Below are 17,662 nucleotides of genomic sequence, written 5' to 3'. Positions count from 1 at the left end.
AAAGAAATAGTTAAGGGAACGTGATGCCTTTGGCTGGTGACGACAAAAAAAAAAAAAAAAAAGGTGCCTGAGTAACAGCAGTTAAATTAAAACCATCTCGGTGGCTGAAACGTGGCAGGAGTTCGAGGAGGAAAACAGCTGGTAGGAGCAGCAGCTCCCACCGTGATGTGGGGCCGGGCAGCCCCGGAGCACACACGTTTTTGGGTTCCTGCTCGTCGGTGGAGACGAAGTCACCGCTCGTTTCTGAAGCTGTCCTCGTCGGGCCTGAGCTCTGCTCGGGAGGTAAGGGTTTAAGCCTGAAAGTAATTTGGAAAAGTAAAAAAAACTGCGTGTCTCAGCAAATTTTAAGAAATAGACTGAACTGAAGCTTGGATCAAACCTAATATATTCTGTTAACTTATAACATTAATGTGTTTTTCTACTAATTAAAGCATACAGTCAGGTTTTCATACTCTGGCCTTCTACCCACCTACTTTAGCCTCACCAGTGAGCTATCCAGAGACCAGTCATTATCTGGACCAGACTGGGGAAAAACTGCTCATCTTAATTTTACATACTAATGGGTATTTAACTCAAATTGGATTTCATTTGACTAAGACACTTGTATTTCAAAAGTCTGTTCATTTTACGTTTGAAGTCACGGAGATCTGAACAAAAAATAATTGAAATAAAAATGTTACTCGGGCTCGTTGACACATTTTCTTTCAGGAGGAAAAAGCGATCAGCTGAGAAAAAGCAAAAGAGAGGGAATTTTGTTGAAGTAGCTTCAAAGACAGGGCAGATGAGGAGAGGGCCGCGTATTCATGTGGTGGGAATTGACGGGGCAGGGCGAGTGGAAGTCCTCTCAGTTCTCTGTGTCGTGCTTTGGAAAACGGGTCTTTATTCTTTATGAACCCAGTGTGGCTTTTATGTCATCACGAATATTTGTTTTTTGGTTCACTTTTTGGGATTCCCCCTGTGGTCACAGACAGCTCGGTAGGCATTATTAGTTTCAAAGGTGTTTATTAATCTGGAAGGGATGGTAAAGAAGCTTTTGCGCTCTCAGGAAGGAGCATAAAATATCCAAATAAACTTCATAAGCACCAAAATTTACTTCAACTGACGTCAAAATTTATTGAAAAATCGTCGAAACTTTATTTTATTTATTGAAACTACAAAGTCCAACCCCACAGCGACGGGGCCCGTCCCCCCTCGCGGCTGCCATTTTGAGGGAGCCGCAGCCCCTGACGGGGGCACAGCCACTGGGGGGGGGGCGGGAGGGGGCGACACGGGGGGCGGGGCCAATACTTTGGGGGCGGGGCTAAGAAGCAAGGGGGCGTGGCCTATCGGCTCGGGGGGCGTGGCCTAGCCGTCGGGGGCGTGGCCTGCCCGTCCCCGCCGCCCGCCCCGCCGTTGTCCGCCGGCCGCGCGCGCGGGGCGGGAGGGCTCGGGGCTGGCGGCGGCGGCGGCGGCGGCCCCGGGAGGCGATCGCGGTGCGGCCGCGGCGTCGGGAAGATGAACCGGAGCTTCAACAAGTCCCAGACTCTGCGCTACCTGGAGTGCAGCGCGGTGGAAGTGAAGAGCAAGGTGAGCGCCGCCGCCGCGGCGGCGGCAGCGGGGACGGGAGCGGGGCGGGCGGGCGCCACAAGCGCCGCCGCTCGATCTTTTGTTTCACCGCCCGCACCCCTGGCGCTCGGCGTGCCCGGGCGGTCGGGAAAGCGCCCCCCCCCCCGTGCTACCTCGGCACCGCCGTGGTGGGCAGCCTTGTTTTACAGCCGCCGTGCTCCCGGGCTGGGGGGAAAAAACCCCAAACGTGGCCGGCTGGGTGGGAAGGGGGCGTCCCCAGCTTGTGGGGTGCCCCCACGGGTGGCACTGCGGTCTCCAGCCCCAAGCTGGGAGCGAGCTTCGAAATGGAGGGTGGGCTCCAGGTGCGGGGAGGTCGGCGGGGGCTGGTTTTAGGGGGTTTAAGGGGGTCCAGGGGAAGGCTGATGGCAAGGGGCCACGCAAAGGCACCGTACCTGTAGGAGCGTCGTGCCCTGGTGGGGCTGGTGACCCTACAGCCACCTCGCCTCGCACCGGTGGTCTTGGTGCAAGCCCCTGGAAACGGCGACCGCTTTTACAGATCGGATGGACCCGGGGAAACAAACAAACAAACAGGAGGAAAAAAAAAAAAACAACAAAACAAAATCAAAAATAAAATCAGAAATAAACCCTACAAACCGTCGTGCCGCTTTCGGTAGCCAGCCTCCCCAGCCCTGGGCTGCCGCTGTTTTGTAAGCGCCAGGCCTGTCCCGGCCTGCCCCAGAACGAGAAAGTTGAGTCCCAGAGCTCGCGGCTGGCTGGGCACCCACCCGCGGCCAAGCCCGGCCCCAGAGCCACGCTGGGCAGCCCCTGGGGCCGGGGGATTGGCGTCTGGGGGCTTGGGGAGCCCCCGAAGGGCCGAGGACCCCCTCAAGGTGAGAGGGTGCAGCTTTGGAGCAGCCCCTTCCCATCTGCACAGGCTTGGGTCAGACATAAGGGAACCCCGTGAGAAGGTATCAGTGGGCAGTCCGGTGGGTGATGGCCTGAAAACGTGACTTTTTAAAGTATTTATGTGTTTTTGACGGGCTTCCCCATCTTACGGTAGCCGGGTGGTTCCCCCCGTAAGGGTGAGCAGCCCGCCAGCAAGTGCAGTGCGTTGGTCACCAGTCAGATGTGGCGCCTGTGAAAACTGGCTGAACTTTTTCCAGGCTAGTTGAGGATTAGCTGTACCTGAATTTTATTTCTCTCCTCCAAAGGAAAGTTCTTGAAAGTGCCCTTAGTTACTGGAAGGAGAGAGATTGTGAGGTTCTCAGTACCAGCCCGGATGAGACACTTCTTTGGCAGTCCCCAGTATCCTTAAATCTCATGATTTCTGATGCGTGTCAGGGGATTACTTTAAAACGTAAATGAATAAAAAGGGAAGGAGCATCCTGGCAGCCAACTCTTGATTTATCAGATTTATCATTTCTTGCACGGCGTGAACGTGTGAGCTTCGTGGGTGATGGGATTACAGCTGGTCCGAACTGACTTGTACCTCTCCTGGACCAAGCCTGACCCATCACCCCAGCTGGAAATGGGGCCCCAAAGGATGTGGCTGCTCCCGATGCCTGTGTCCATAGATATTTTGATGCCTTGTGATTCTTCCAGCAGGGAAGTTCAGAGTGATGTGTTCCCTGGCTACACATCTTTGCCAAACGACTGGTTTTGTGGCTCTGTGCAATGCTTCTTGGTGTATGTCAGGTCAACTTTTTTCTCTGGGCAAACGGAAGGTGCTTCACAAGTCTCCTGGTCACTGTGCTGCAGTAGGTACTGAAGGTGAAGTTGGAGCACGAGCCCTCCGTGCGCATTTGTTCTCAAACATGGCAGTAATTGCAATAGTCTTCTGCTTTAAGAAGTCATCTTCCTTCAGGCCCTGTGCTTTCTCCCTGCCTGTCTCCTCCCCTGAAAGCTGGCCTTATAATCAAAACACTTAAGAGCTTATTGCTGGATGGGAGAGCGGAAGGAGAAAGAGAAACCTGCTTAGAAATTGGCACATGTCATAGGAAAATAATAATTGAATCGTAATTATATCTTATCCCTTTTCTCTTCTTGAGTCTTTCTCAACAGAGTAAATTAGAAGCTCGGTTGTTATCTAGGTGTTGTCTGCATAGCTCAGAATAAATGTTTCAGCCCTTTTAGGCAGGATCTGAAGACACATTATCTTGCTGGCTTAAAACAACTGTGTATTCTCATGTGTCTAGTGCTCCGTGGCTCCCTTCCTCAGCCTGGTGACAAGAGGAGTGAGTGTCTGTTCCCTTTGAAGAAATTACCTCTGATCTCTGAAAAAAGTTTCCAGATGACTCTTTCTCTCCTCTTTACCAAGATCTCCAGAGCAAGCAGTGTGTGGGGATTTTTGTTTGTTTTACTAAGAATCTTGCAAGTTGGCATGAGATTGCAACCCTATTTTCATTTTTCTCTCTCTAGCTTTGCAGAGAGGTTGAAGGCCTCTCTTTCCATGAGTAACCTACCAGAAGAACAAAAACTTATAAAATGGGAAATACTATACGTTAATGCTGAGACTTCCTCTTTAATTAGTTCCATGCAGTCAATTTTATCTCACCCTCCTCCGATCAAGTGAAAAATAGAGAGATGATTTTCTAAATTGCACGTATAGCTTTTCAAATGGGAGGGTGTCTATCAGCTGAAGTGTACATTTCTTTTCCAGTCACCTGGATGTTCTGGAATGGTAGAGGTGTAAGATTCCCTCAGGCCTTTAAATGGTAGCTCTCTGACTTGGTTGTGCGAGAGTGTTTTTGCATTTTAAAGCTGACAGTGTTATGTTTCTGGCTTAAAAGCAGTGTAGAATTATTATTTTCTCCTTCTCCTACTACATTATTCCCTGTAAGGTGTATATACCAGTATGAATTTGTTTTCAGATTTTCAAAGGGACTCTTGGTTCCCTCCAAAAACGGTCCTTTAAATAAACCCTCTTGTTTAGCTAAACCCGTTTAAAGAATGAAAACTTTCAGTAATAGCTGAGGATTATAGAAGCACAGCTACCTGACTCAAGTTCTGTTTTGGATTCTCGGTGGTAGATTGTGACATTTCCGCCATATTAATAGTGTCATATTTTCTTGTATTAACAACTGATTTACAAGTTAACAATGTGACTAACATCTTTTTACTATAAACAAACCCATTAAGATAAATATATCCAGTTAACTATAACCATATTTCTTTTGCTCTCTCCTCCCATCCTGTTTCTTCTCTGTTCCAGTAAATGGTGGTGTTCAGCTGAATGGGTCCAGAGTATAGACATGATAGTGATATGGTCCTCGAAGACAGAGGGCATGCTTGGGGTCAGCTGTGCTCTGTGCTTTTAGAAGTGCCTTCAGATAAAATGGTGTCTTTGGGTCTTGGACACGTGCATGAGTAAGGTGATGCTTCAGCAAGTCTCTTCCCACGTGCTGGGTTGGAGTAACAGCCAAACACCTTGTGGGTGCCTTGTCTGGTGTGCATGTCATCTTGCTTCGTATCAGAAGTGTACCTCTGGCTGTTACGTTAAAAATAGCTGTTTTAACCTGCAATGCCTTTTTTTTCCCCTCCAGAAGTTGCTGATACAGTTCAGATAACCTTAGCGATATTGCACATACACGTGACACTTCAGCTCTTACCTTGCATATCTGAAATTTATAACACCAAGCGGTGTTTTACTTTTATCGGTAGTGGTAAGAGCAAACTTGCCTTTACCAGTCCCCTATAAAGAGATTGTAAAGGTCTGCTTCTCTTCTGTCTGGTGTTAACCAAGTGAGGGAAGTCTACAGATCGTCTTTTCCAGCCTCTTGTACTTTGTGTGATTTCACTCTAACCCTGGAAGTCATGCAGGCCTTCTGGAGTTCAAGAAATGTTTTCCATGTGTTGCACTCTTCAAAACTGCTGAAGAAGCATCGCTCTGTTTTGACATCCTCTAGGTTTAAAAAGATGTAGTCTACTTTAAGTTTTGAAGCAGTACTTTAGTTTCTTCCAAGTTAGGATCATACTTGTCATACCTAGAACACAATGAAAATAATTGCAGTGAAAAGCCCTGTGACCAGCTGGTTTTGAGCTTCAGAACAGTTGATTATATGCAAACCAAATGTGGCACGGACTGAGAAAACCGCAGTGCTTCCCCTCTCAAATGAAGACAGCATGCCACAGCAATATCAACTTGAGTCAGTCTGGATTTTGCAAAACATGTCAAGAGGAAGATCTTGGGCTGTAAACATTAACCTCTTCAGAAGTCTTGTGCTTGCTCCGTTCCCTCCCTGTTTGCTGAGCTGCTGATGGCAGGTACTGTGATTATCCCGACGTACTAACTAGCATCTGCTGAGCTGCTGGTTCCTCTGTTATTGCAGCTCTTCGCTTTTCATGGCAGGGTGACTTTCTGAAGTGGTCACGCAGGTAACCGGAGGTCTGTCATTGAATTCATTTGAGAGAAAGTGACCACAGCGTGGTAGGCTGCTATACATCAGGCTCGGGTGGTGCCAGCCGTGTTATGCAGGTGGCTGGCACTGGCCAGAAAGCTAGCCCTTGTCACACCGTCCTCTGCTGGATCCCACCTCCAGCTTCTCGCCCTTGCTTTTGTAGCCACACTTATCCTAGTGGCTCGTGAGTTTCTAATCTGCTCAAAACTTCATCCAACAAGTCTGTCTTTTGGAGTTGGCTTCTGAATTTTAGCCCGGGCACACTGAAACAGCCCTAAAGGGCACAGAGCGAGGGGCCTTTAATTTGCTGAGGTGCCCTGTGAAGCTGAAAAGCTGTTTACAGCTGGGGTCAGAAAGGAATGTCTCCTCTCGGAGGTTAAAATACCTGTGGAGACTTTGCAGTCCGGCAGCCTGCAGGACCAGCCACCTCTAAGGAGTTCTTCAGGGGGCAGTTAATAGTGCTGTCCTCAGTAGTCCCTTATCATGCCTCTGTAAGAGGCTTTGTGGGTGCTTAATCTGGGCTTTTAGTAGCCAAGAAGCACTTCCATGGACGGCTTGCTTGTCCCTAATTACATTTACAATGCAGGCCAGAAGTTAACCATGAAGCTTACCTTCTGAGCCATTCCCTCCCTCTGAGGGCAGGCAAAATCTCCCCGCGCAGTTAGTCCCGCTCCCATTGGAAATTCCTGAAGCTAATTGAGGCAGGAATGTCAGGGGCAGGGCGCGGTGCGCCAGCCCCAGGGCCACCCAGCCTGCGGCCATCCCTCTCCCTTCCTCCCCGTGCAGGCGGCTCCCGGTCCCCCGTCAGGTCTGGCCAGGTGTGCCTGCGCATCAGATCCCTTCTCTGCGGCTCTGGTTGGCCCCGGCTCGTGTGAAAGCTCTGGCAGAAACTAAAAGGGTCGTAAAGTCGAGTTTGCAGCCAGCAAAGCGTTACACGTGTCTTGTAACCGTGTGGATGCATCTCAGGAAATGGTCAGCAAATGGTTTGCTCTGGCTAGAGACCTGTGCTAGTGCAGGGCTGCCCTTTAGGCTCATGGGTTTGTACTGTTGGCAGTGTGTAATACCAGGCCTCCTGAATCCGTGCTCCTTTGTCCCGCTGGGTGGCAAGGGGACAAATGTTCCTTTCCCCCTCATGCTAATGGGATGTGCCGTGGATGTACGGAAGGGTGATGCTGGAGTCACAGGTGCCAGGGGAAGCTGTGTAATGTCCTCGTGCCCAGGGGTCAAGAACACAGGTGAGGCAGGGAAAAGGGTAAGCTTAGTTCTGTTCAGGTTGCCCTTGGATAGTTGAGTTTCTGTGAAGAGATCCGTAAGGGACGGCAAGGGAGGGGGGAGGCACATCTCATGAGGAGAAGCTGATCCGAGAGCAGCGTGGACAGAAGTTTTTGCCCAGGCCTTGCAGGCCCCTGGGGAAGGTTGAAGGGGTTGCAAAGACGGTCGTGCAAATGAAAGGCAGAGAGGCCCGAATCGTGTTGGGGTACTGTGACAATGAAGGGGAACCATCGGTGATGGGGGGCAGAATGAGAACTGAAGGTACTGGGGCACGGCTGTGTTTTGTGGGGCAGCGGAAGGGGAGACTACGAGGCGGAGAAGGGCAGGGGTTGAAACGATGCCAATTGGGGCAAGAATATTGAGGGAGATGGTGGCGGAAAGTGTCTGTGATGGGGTTCCTGTGAGGACTTGCCACTAGAGACAGCCGCTGTGGGACTGGGAGCAGCACGAAGGAGAGCTGGGTGAGCTGGGGAAGACGTGGAGAGGGGAGAAAGGGAACAGAAAGGTTCAGACAGAGATGTTGCAGCAGAGCTCAAGTCCCACCTGAAAACACCCCGTACAAAACCATTTACCTTTTGTCTTTGCTCCTATTTCTTCGCCTCTGCTCCTTCTCACCAATAAAGCAGCCCTGATCGGGTCTTCCTCGTTCTGAAAAGCTCGCAGGTAAGCAGAAATTACAGTCTGCAAGGCTGAGAGTGTTTGTTTTTCTTTCTGTCCCCGATACTCCATGGGAGAAGTAGGTGGCTAATGTAATTCATGTTTATTGCTAAATGTTGCTCTTTGATGTTTTCTTATTACAATAGCCTAAACTTGAAGCTAGCAATGAGCTAGAGGGATGGCACCTCATAAACACAGCACTTCTATTTTTCACCCTGTAACGTTTTTGAAACTTACCTTTTTTAAAAAAGAATAAAAGGTCTGTTTTGCTTGCAGAGAACTCTTCCATTTCATTCCTACAGAACAGCAACCCTCCAAACAAACCTCAAAATCCTGCTCCCTCCTCTACCCCATCCTCTCTTCTGCCCTCGCTGCTGCACCCCAATTTAAAAAAAAAAAAGAAAAGTTGGATGCTGTTGGTCAGCCTGTGTAAGCTTTGCCCAGCTAGCAGTGACTTTCTTCTTCTTTAGAGCAACTTATCAGAACACGTTGCCTTCTCTCGTAATTATTTTCTTGGCATCTGTTTTTGCTCGGGGCTCCTGCTTGCTGTATAGCATTTTGTTTGGATGCTTTCGGTCATTTAGTTGCAGACAGCGAGTGTAGTGGCTGGCAGATACTTCGGAGGAACTTGGAACAGAGTGTGTTCTTTGCGAAGCAAAATTTACATTTCTTTCTGAATTTCTTTTCCTTTCAGTCATAATTAGCTCTGTCAGACTAAATTCACTTAAGTTTCCTCGGAGCCTCCTGTCCTCTGACTCCTGCAATAAGTGGGTGCCGTATTCGCGTTAGATAAATAGGTCAAAATGATTTACTTCATGATGGAGAACTAATCTGCTTGTTAAAGCTGTTAGTTGGTCAAACAGTGTCATACAGTATTGTTCTGGCAGAGACTGCTGGCAGACGCCAGTCCTTGTGTCTCTTTCTTTGGAGTGATACGCTAAGGATGAACTTTGTAGCTTAGGAAAGCAGACAGTCATCTTGGCTGTCTTTGCAAAGCCCTCAGAATTTGTAGTTTCTGGAAGATACGTGGTGGGTGTTATCTAGAAATCCTGGCTGAATACAATGCGGAGCCCCCGGTCCCCGAGCCGTGTGGCACTGCAAAACCTATTATTACTGCGATACTCTCTATCAGCCTCATTAGGGATGATGAATGAACGGTCACCGCTGAAGCATTTTTTTCCTGTTCTGAAAAGCCCCCCTGACAATGGTTGCTGCCTGTGTATATGCCCAGGGTAAACTCATCAGCTAAACCACGGCTACAGCAGTACTGGCCTTTAAACAACACGGCATCATCTGAGCTATCTGCTTAAATCCCTTTTGAAGGGGCTCTGTGTTTTCCTTCCCTTCCCCTGCGGGATCGCTGCCCTGCTCCCTTGCATCCTGCGAAGGCACACGTGAAAGAAATGCGCTTGTTTATCGCTGTCCCGTTCCTACGTGATGGAAGGCGGTCAGTGGGCCTTCCCGAGGCTGAACGAGTGGGTCTGACTACACAGCGTTCACATCAGACCTCGGTGCCCCAAGCCTGCAGATGGAGCCCCACCGGTGGACTGTTACCCACGCGTCGCCTTCCTCTGATACCATCGTCTCAAGCATGCCTGAGGCCGTGCCTGCAGGGCTTATGCTGGCAGGCCTGGCCTCGACACCGGTGTCAGCAGGCCCGATGGGCCTGGGTGGCATCATAGGCTCGCTGTCGTACTGGCTGGGGTGAGTCTCCACAGCACCTGCTTCCTTGTGAGCACCGTGCCCGCTAACGGTTCTGAGTGAGCCTCTACAAACGAGCATTTACCGGGGCCAGCAGCCAAGCACATAGCCTGGCACGATGCTGCGGTGGCTAAAGGAACCCCACGTTCCCGCTGAGGCGTGCCGAACGGGAGGTGCAGCCTCGGCAAAGCCTCCAGAGATCATGTTCCTGCCTCTTGGGTTTGCCGTGTAGGCGCTACGCTTGTCATGGGCAGATGGCTTCTTCTCTTCTGAATCCACGAGAAAGCAAGCTTTAAGATACTTTTCAAACAGCAATACGTCAGCTTTCTTTTGGTTTAAAAAGTTGTCGCTCAGATTTTTTTTGGAGAGGAGCAGGGGGTGGAGGACAAAGAGGGACTGTTTTTCCTCCATTGGAACCAGCTGTGGGTTGCTCGGCTTTTGTGCGTTTGGATGGGCATTCTGAATTGAAATCCAAACTGGAACCAGCAGTTAATATTACAAACAAGCGGCACAATTTGACTAAACAAGCTTTCAGACGAGCACAACTAGGCTTTGATGCTGAAGAGTGGGATTTTCGTAACTGCGGAAGTAATCTGAGAACATGCTTGCACCCAAAGCCAGTAGGGCTTTGCTTTATTTTTTTTCTTTGCTCGAAGATGATTATGGCGATGATTCAGACTTTTGTTGGTCTCAGCAGAAGAGTGGCTTGCATATGTAAGTTGATTTAACAACTGTGAATCTCTAAGTGAGTTACTCTCCATTTTGAGGAAAAACTTATCTACAGAAAAGTCTCAGTTTTCTTTAATTGTTTTTGTTTGTTTTCTCTGTGGTTTCTTGCCCTGGTATTGACTGACTTCGCAAATGAGAACTTCCATGAGGTCCTAGTCGCAGCCTGCCTTGTTTGTGGATTTAAGGATATGGTTCCTTGCTTTCGGGAATGAGTTAGCATGATGTAGAGCTTCAGCTGGTGAACAGTAGATTACTAGCACTAAACAATATAAGCTATGGAAAGAAGTGTACCAGAAGGATGATTTAAACTACACAGTTTAACTGTCTGATTACTTTTAGATGCCTAAAAAAAATGATTGGAGAATCTAATTGTTTCCTCCTGCTCTTAATAGCATACTTGGTTTCTGATATCAGCAATAAGGCTAACTGAAGTCTTTTCCGCAATCATGTCCTTACTTAAATACATTAAGTTATTTTAAATAAAACATTTTCAATTATCTTATGCCACCCCCCTCCTTTTTTTAACAGTCACTTACGAAGCTTCAGGAATAAAAACTGGTGCAGTGACAGAAGATTTAAACCTGTAAAAACTCGTTTAAAATAAGAACTTCCCTCATCCTGCATGGATACCAGGAAATTCTGGGGGCATGTAGAGGGAGTGTAATTTGCTAATAGCAGTCTGTGCACTCGCATACCACACTTCTTTAAAGGTCTTGTGGTTGGGATCCCAGTGGTATTGATAGAAAACGTGTAAAGAATTTTTATTAAGGTTGTTTGAATAGCTGAGTAATTTCTTTTGAAAGCAGTAGGGTGAACACTTCTGCTTCAAAGAATAGTTCTGCGGATGCCCAAGATGATGGTAGTGAATGATGGAGCTTCAAAGCTAAATCCTGCAAATCCTCTGGGATGGAAACTTGAAAGGAAGCATATTCTTTAAATATTAAGGTGGCACATGTGAGCATACCTATTGTCAAGCAGGGTGGTGTCTTGGTAGCCACAGTTTTATTCTAATGAGAGGACTTAAAAGGGTTTTTGTAGACTTGAAGGCACTCATATATGGCTGTATTTCTCGTAGAAAGAGATGTATACCACGACCAAATGTCAAACTAGAGCGTTGGGCTGTGAAGATGTGTGAAAGCAGACACTTTGTTGTTTTCTCTTACAGTTTGGGGCAGAGTTCAGAAGGTTCTCCCTGGACCGCTACAAGCCGGGAAAGTTTGAAGACTTCTATAAACTAATTCTTCACATTCATCACATAGCCAACCTGGAAGTGATGATCGGATATGCTGATGTGCATGGAGACCTCCTCCCTATTAACAACGATGACAACTTCTTCAAGGCCGTTTCGAGTGCTCATCCGCTGCTCAGGGTTTTTATACAAAGGCAAGGTAAGACGCAGTTTTCATTTCAGCGCCTTGACCGTTGGTGGGACAAGGTGAAGAGCGGATCTGTGGCCCTTGTATAAAGGCTGAGACGACGCAAGAGGAATGTGGGACCCCTTCCACTCTTCTTCTCAGGGTCACAGGCTGTTCTTTCACACACCTCAGTACAACATGCAGAAATGACGTGACTTCAGGGCCAGTAGAGGTCCGGCATTGCTGCCCGTAAGGCATTTGAGGGATAGCATGCTGCTTGTCACCGTGAGACCCTTCTTTTCCTAGGGGAATGTGCCTTGTGCTGCCTGTGCTCTGTCATCACCCGAGCATGCCAGCCGCACTGCTCTGCCTGTTGGAGGGAGCTGTGAGGAGGGAGGGGATCCTAGTGTTGTACTACTAGTTCATATTTAGAAATACTATCTATCGATCTATCCATTATAATCAGTGTCATATCTAAATGATTCATGGCTGTATAGTATACCAATGCACACAGATATGTAGTTATTTAAAAATAATAATAATTATGTCACAAATGGGTTCTTGTTTGACTCTGACCTGGCAGGCAAACAGATGATGATTTCTCCTCTGTCCTTAAATAAAGAAGTGCTGATTCTTCCCTTTTTGAAATCATCAACCAAGTGTTGGGCAGAATTGCCTGAATGTCAAGGTGACTTCAGATTTAAGTGGCTGTGTTGTTCTTGTCAAGCTTTTATTGCAGATATCTGGAAGTATACCCTACCTTCCCCCTAAAGGCTCTGTCTGACAGTTGCTTCAGACGAGGGTTGCTTTTTATAATGAGTTGTCTTCCTGCAAAACTCCTTAAATCCCAGAGGAACCCAGCACTGTGTTAACACTGCCTCCGCAGTGTTTTCAGTCATGTAGTGATTTATAGCACAGGGTTTGGAATTAAAATCTGGTCAGTAGCAGAGTCAGAAATGAGACTTGATCTATGGCTTTGAACAGTCATGTAGCTTTTTGGGGCTGGGCTCTTTGCTCTGTGGGTTTTTGTATTGATGAGGATTTAGCAAGAGGCTCCAGCCTGCTCCCTGATATGAGCTTGTATAGCGTGTGGTTTGATTCTGTGTCATCAGATACAGACAGAGCTGTGTGGCCCTCCCCATCCAGAACATGTTGTTTGCCTCCTTCTTTTGGATGAAAATAAATGCTTGAGGGGGCAGTGGAGAAGTGGATCCAGACCAGTTTCTTTTGTTTGTGTGTGTGTCAGAGGAGTGGGAACGTCTGTGAAAGAGGACTTGGGTTGTTAGCTCTCCTTTCTGGTGCAGGAAACGCCGGGTTGGATGACAAGTCCTATTACATCTCCTTCCTGCAACGCCTGTTAGGGCTTGTGAGTGTTCATGGTGGGTCAGGTCATGAGAAATTGCTTGCATGACTGTCATGCCTGCATCAGTTCAAGTTTATTCATGTGTCTCTGGATCAGTCCTGTTCCAAACGCAGCAGTCCGTGCTCCGAGCAGACCGCTAGAAGCCTTGAATATCCCTAGTGGCACTGGGAGAGGATTTGCCACCGAACTGCTGGTCACACAAATAAGAGAATACTGTTGGCTACATGTGGGAAAGATGCTCCCTCCTCTTCTTCAGCAGGAAATTGTATGCTAGTCAGGGAGGTTTCTAGCTTGTAACCTTAATGGAAAAGTGCAGTGTTTCATTCCTTAAAAATCTTTTCTTTTACTTGCTGTTCAGTGGAAGGAATCATGGTCACACAAAAGGAAGCTCGCATACAAGGGAAGACCAGTCCATGCCTCCCCACACGTGGCAATGCCTGAAAGCTTTCCCAACACGTGTTCTCTTGTGCTGCCTCTAAAGCTGAAGGGAACAGTGAATTCTGGCCTGTCCCTTTGACTAATGGCACCTTTAACATGGGACTCTTGTGGCTAATGCTTGAGACTCGTGCTTGTGGATGCTTCCAAACCACCTCATACATTTTCTTTTATGAGAACAGACTTTGAGAAATCATTCCCTTCCAAAATAGCAGGAGTTCCTGAAATCTTGTTTGTCTCTTCCTCCTTTGCTCCATCATAACCCTCCCATGCGCACACATGCAGTTTTCCCTTTCTTCAGACTGAGGTGCTGGAGCAACGCTGGTCCTTCTGCTGGAGAACAAGGTGACCAGCCCCTTTCCCAGCAAGCAGGAAACCATTGTGCCACCCTGGGGAATGTGGTGTGTCCGCTGTGCTTCGGCTCACACCCTAAACGCGGGCTGCGGAGGCGGGAAATTAAGTTGACAGGGATGCCAGTAAAATATGAGACCAGTCCCCTGACTTTAATGGAGACTGCAGAGCATGGGCTGTACAGCTTGTTGGGTCGTGGATCGCTGTTCTTCGGCAGGAGAAGTCCTGGGAGGTGACTGCCAGAGGTTGTTCCTGCAGTGCTGTTGAGTAGGGAGGAAACTGGGCAGAAGTACGTAGACGTGGAACAACTGAGTAGTTGAAGTTCAGGTCTTTTTCTAGCCGAGTGGACTGTTTATCAACTGCGTGATTAGTCATTTTGTCTGTTTTCACAGTTTATAGCTGGGTTATCCTTTCTCTTGTGAAGTGGGTTATATAACGATGATAAACCAGCTTAACTGTTTGTTACCAGAGGGACAAAACTGGTGACAATAATCAAGCAACAATTTGCTAGTTTGATTTTTGTTTGCCTTTTTTTTTTTCTTTTAAATCTGAGCTTAGTCTTGCACTTAAATTCAAAAGCACTTCCCTCATTTGTCCTGAGGCTAGCTATGTGCGTGCCAGGCTGGTGTCCAGGTATGGGATAGCTGTTTTAGTCTATGTCCTCGTTTTTTTTTCCCCACACCTGAGCCCCAACATTTTCAGGATCACAGTAGCTGTTCTCTCTTCAGGCAGGGAAATGTCAGTGCTTATAAGCCAGCCTTTTTATTAAGAACTGGATTGCTGTTCCCGGTGTGCCTGTGACAATTACTGCAGATGCTTTTTGGGGTCTTGAGGTCTCTAGGACATCTGACGGTTACATTTGAGTACACTCAGCTGTGTCAAGTTTTTATAGCTCGTAGTGATCCATCTGCTGAAAATATGTGTTGCTCTTCCTTCCCCCTCCCCTCCAACACCAAATTACAATGCAGATAAAAATCCTAATTAGACAACCAGGCTATAAAAAGAAAAACAAGCCAGTTTTCTTTTGACTTGCTTTCCCAGGCTACAGTATGGGCTGTGTCCTCAGCTGTTGTAAACTGATGTGGCTCTTGACTTCATTAGCACAATAGCGATTTATATCAGCTGATGCTTCCAGCCCAAGAATTTACTCACTTGGCTGTGACTGATGTCAAACATATCCAGAACCCGGCATGGAAGATGCCTGCTGGTGGGGAAAGGACGGATGTACCAACGACCTTAGAACAATGCAAGGAATTATGGATGTGTTTGACTTACTCCACAATAACTGAACTCTTGTACTCTAGCCAAGACCTGCATGAAGGAAAGGCTTATCTGTTGATGCAGTTCTTCATCATTTTTCAAGACTTCATTTGTTCTTTGTCTGTTTTAAACTGTAGCTCTTGAGAGACGCAGTATTGTGAATACAGCAGAAATTAAAAAAAAAAAAGTGTAAGCTGTGAATTCAAGTAGAAACAAAGAACTAAAAAACCCAAATGGGTCAGTATTACATACTGTGACTGCGTTGCATTTTTCCTTGTATGGTTAAATGGAATGACATTACTATCGAATCTTGTTTTAATGCCTGTCTCCTAGAGGCAGAGTGTATTCAAACCAGGCTGCTTTGGAGGCTCTGAAACAGAATGGAGTGACCAACAGCAGAAGTATACTGACTCCCTCGCCATAAACCTGCCCGAAGCGACTCCTCAGACTTTGCAAGCAGGGCATCAGGATTTAAGTGAAGGTCTACGAGACAACAGATTCCAAGGTTTCCCCTCTTTTGCTCAAATTATCTGCCATGGTGTGTTTAACCTAGTAAGGTTAGGAACTCTGGGAGGTATTGTGTGTAGGGACTGAGATTGTGCTTGTGGCGTGAGTACAGCTGCTGATAGTCTGAATCAGCAGGTGTATTACTATAGTTCTTAAGCAACTTCCATAAACACAACAGTAAACTACGGATGTTGGGGAGCCGAAAACAGAATCTAGATCAAATTCACACTCTTTCCATTAATACAATGAATTTTAAAGCTTCCTAAAGGTTTGAATGGTTACATAAGTATCCTACAGGTAGGGGACGGGTGAAGTGCTGGAGTGTCAGATGCTGGATCTGTATTTCTGCATGTTTTCGAGTATCAGGCTTCCTACAGGAGCATAAAAGAAAAAAAAAAGCCTTAAGAAGCTGAAGAGCATTCTGACAGAGCAACTAAACCTAAAACACTCTATAAAGCTAACCAGAACAAGGCCTAACATAATAATTTAGTTAATGCCACAAATGAACTACAGCTGTTAATTGAGGTGGCCTGAAGCTAGAGAAGGCTGATGTCTTGTAGTACCTTTATTGTCTTGTATTTTGCAGTCTGGAAAACTGATAGTGTGTAAAAAGCCATTAAGTACCATCTTCAGAGACTCGCTATTTGGTGTCTGTTCTTCTGTAGTTATATTTTAATAGCCTATTACTGTAACAGTAAACCAGCATATTGAACACCAGACCTTGCTTTTCTCCTTGAGTGGTTAGCGCTGCTGTCTACCATCAGTTCTCACTTAAAGCTCAGTCCAAAATCAACAGGGAGAAATGTGCGTTTACCAGGCTGGCTTTTGGATCTGGCCTTGAATATGGCTTGTTTTAATGAGTTTGGAAGAAGCTAATTTTCCTCAGCAGCGTGCAGTGACTATAAGGTGTTTAAACTGCTGTACCATGCAACAAAGTTTCTTCTTTATGTGCAGAAGCAGATAAATAGCTCTGCAGTTTTTTTTACCTGGCAAAGTTCTGTTCTGCTTGAGGTACCAACATCTGTGCTTAGCTTTCTCGTTTTATAAAATCATAGCAATCACAGTGAGTTTTAAAACAAAAATGTGCTAATGGGAATCGTGCCCGGGTCTGACTGAAAAACTGGTGGTGGGTTGTTTTATTGTCTTTCATACTCTGAGCAGATAATCCTCAGGAATGGTGGTTGGCTGTCTAACCACATGTGTTAAACATGAGAACTGGCTTTGAGGCAGCAACTAAAATTAAACCTATTTTCAGCTATCTAAAACCCTTAACTCTCGGCTTAGACTTCCAGAGGAAAAGTTGAAGTCTTTCACATCTTTTTGGTTCTTCAGTAACCTTCCTGTTTATTTTACAGCACAGGCGTTAACTTTATCACCTCAAAAGGCTGTCCTTCTGAACAAGAGCAGGGTGATTTTACTGCTCTCAGAGGCACCTGATATATTAAATAATAAAGCAGGTAGCAGCACATGTTGAGGGGAATCCTGAACTGCTTCTGTTCTTGCTCCTGGTTGGGCTGTGCAGATTTTCAAAATGTTCTTTTACAAATCCGAGGGAATAAAATTAAAGCTAAGGGTGCAGAGAAGGTGACTTGAGACTTACATATTCTTGTAGAGGAGGAGGGAGGAGAAGCCACTGCTCTGGCACTTGGTGTAGTTCATTGATGCAGTAGAAGATGCAGCTCAGCTGCTCTCCAGACTGTCCTAGGGCTACCACCATGTCTCCTCTGCCCTGGCATGGGTGTGATCCTGTGTCTGAGCTCTCTGAGAGAGCTCTTTGGCAGAAAACCAGTTGTTCTTGTGAGGCATCAGCACGGGATGGGCAGGACAACTGATTGATGTTGCCATGAAGCCTCAGCTTCCTGGGAGGAAGCAGTTTGCTTGCAGACTTTGGAAACAGGCAAGGCTCCTGCATTGAAGAAGGAGGAAAAGGCATCTTGCCTTAGCTTTGACGAGATTAGGGAATGGTGGTAGATTTCATGCTAATATAATAGGAATTGCTGCTAGGCTTAAATCCTTTCATGATTTTTCTCAGAAACATCTCTGTGTTTGAGCTGGAGGGGTCTTTGAATGCTTGTTAAGCCAAGTAATCT

General features: G+C 46.9%; 1 protein-coding gene across 1 annotated transcript in view; it reads left to right on the top strand.

The window, feature by feature from the left end:
- Positions 1–1,366: 1,366 nt before the first annotated feature.
- The window catches only part of PARD6G (par-6 family cell polarity regulator gamma), a 61,032-nt gene continuing 44,736 nt past the window's right edge, over positions 1,367–17,662 (top strand). Inside the window, exons 1-2 of the mRNA XM_080579352.1 lie at positions 1,367–1,566; positions 11,467–11,689. Coding sequence (XP_080435478.1) covers positions 1,495–1,566; positions 11,467–11,689 — 295 coding nt within the window. The 5' untranslated portion in view covers positions 1,367–1,494. The remainder of the gene's footprint in view (positions 1,567–11,466; positions 11,690–17,662) is intronic.

This window comes from Anser brachyrhynchus (assembly GCF_964034855.1).
Source record: "Anser brachyrhynchus genome assembly, chromosome: 2".
Classification (NCBI taxonomy): Eukaryota; Metazoa; Chordata; class Aves; order Anseriformes; family Anatidae; genus Anser; species Anser brachyrhynchus.
This window is presented reverse-complemented; position numbering and strand designations above follow the sequence as displayed.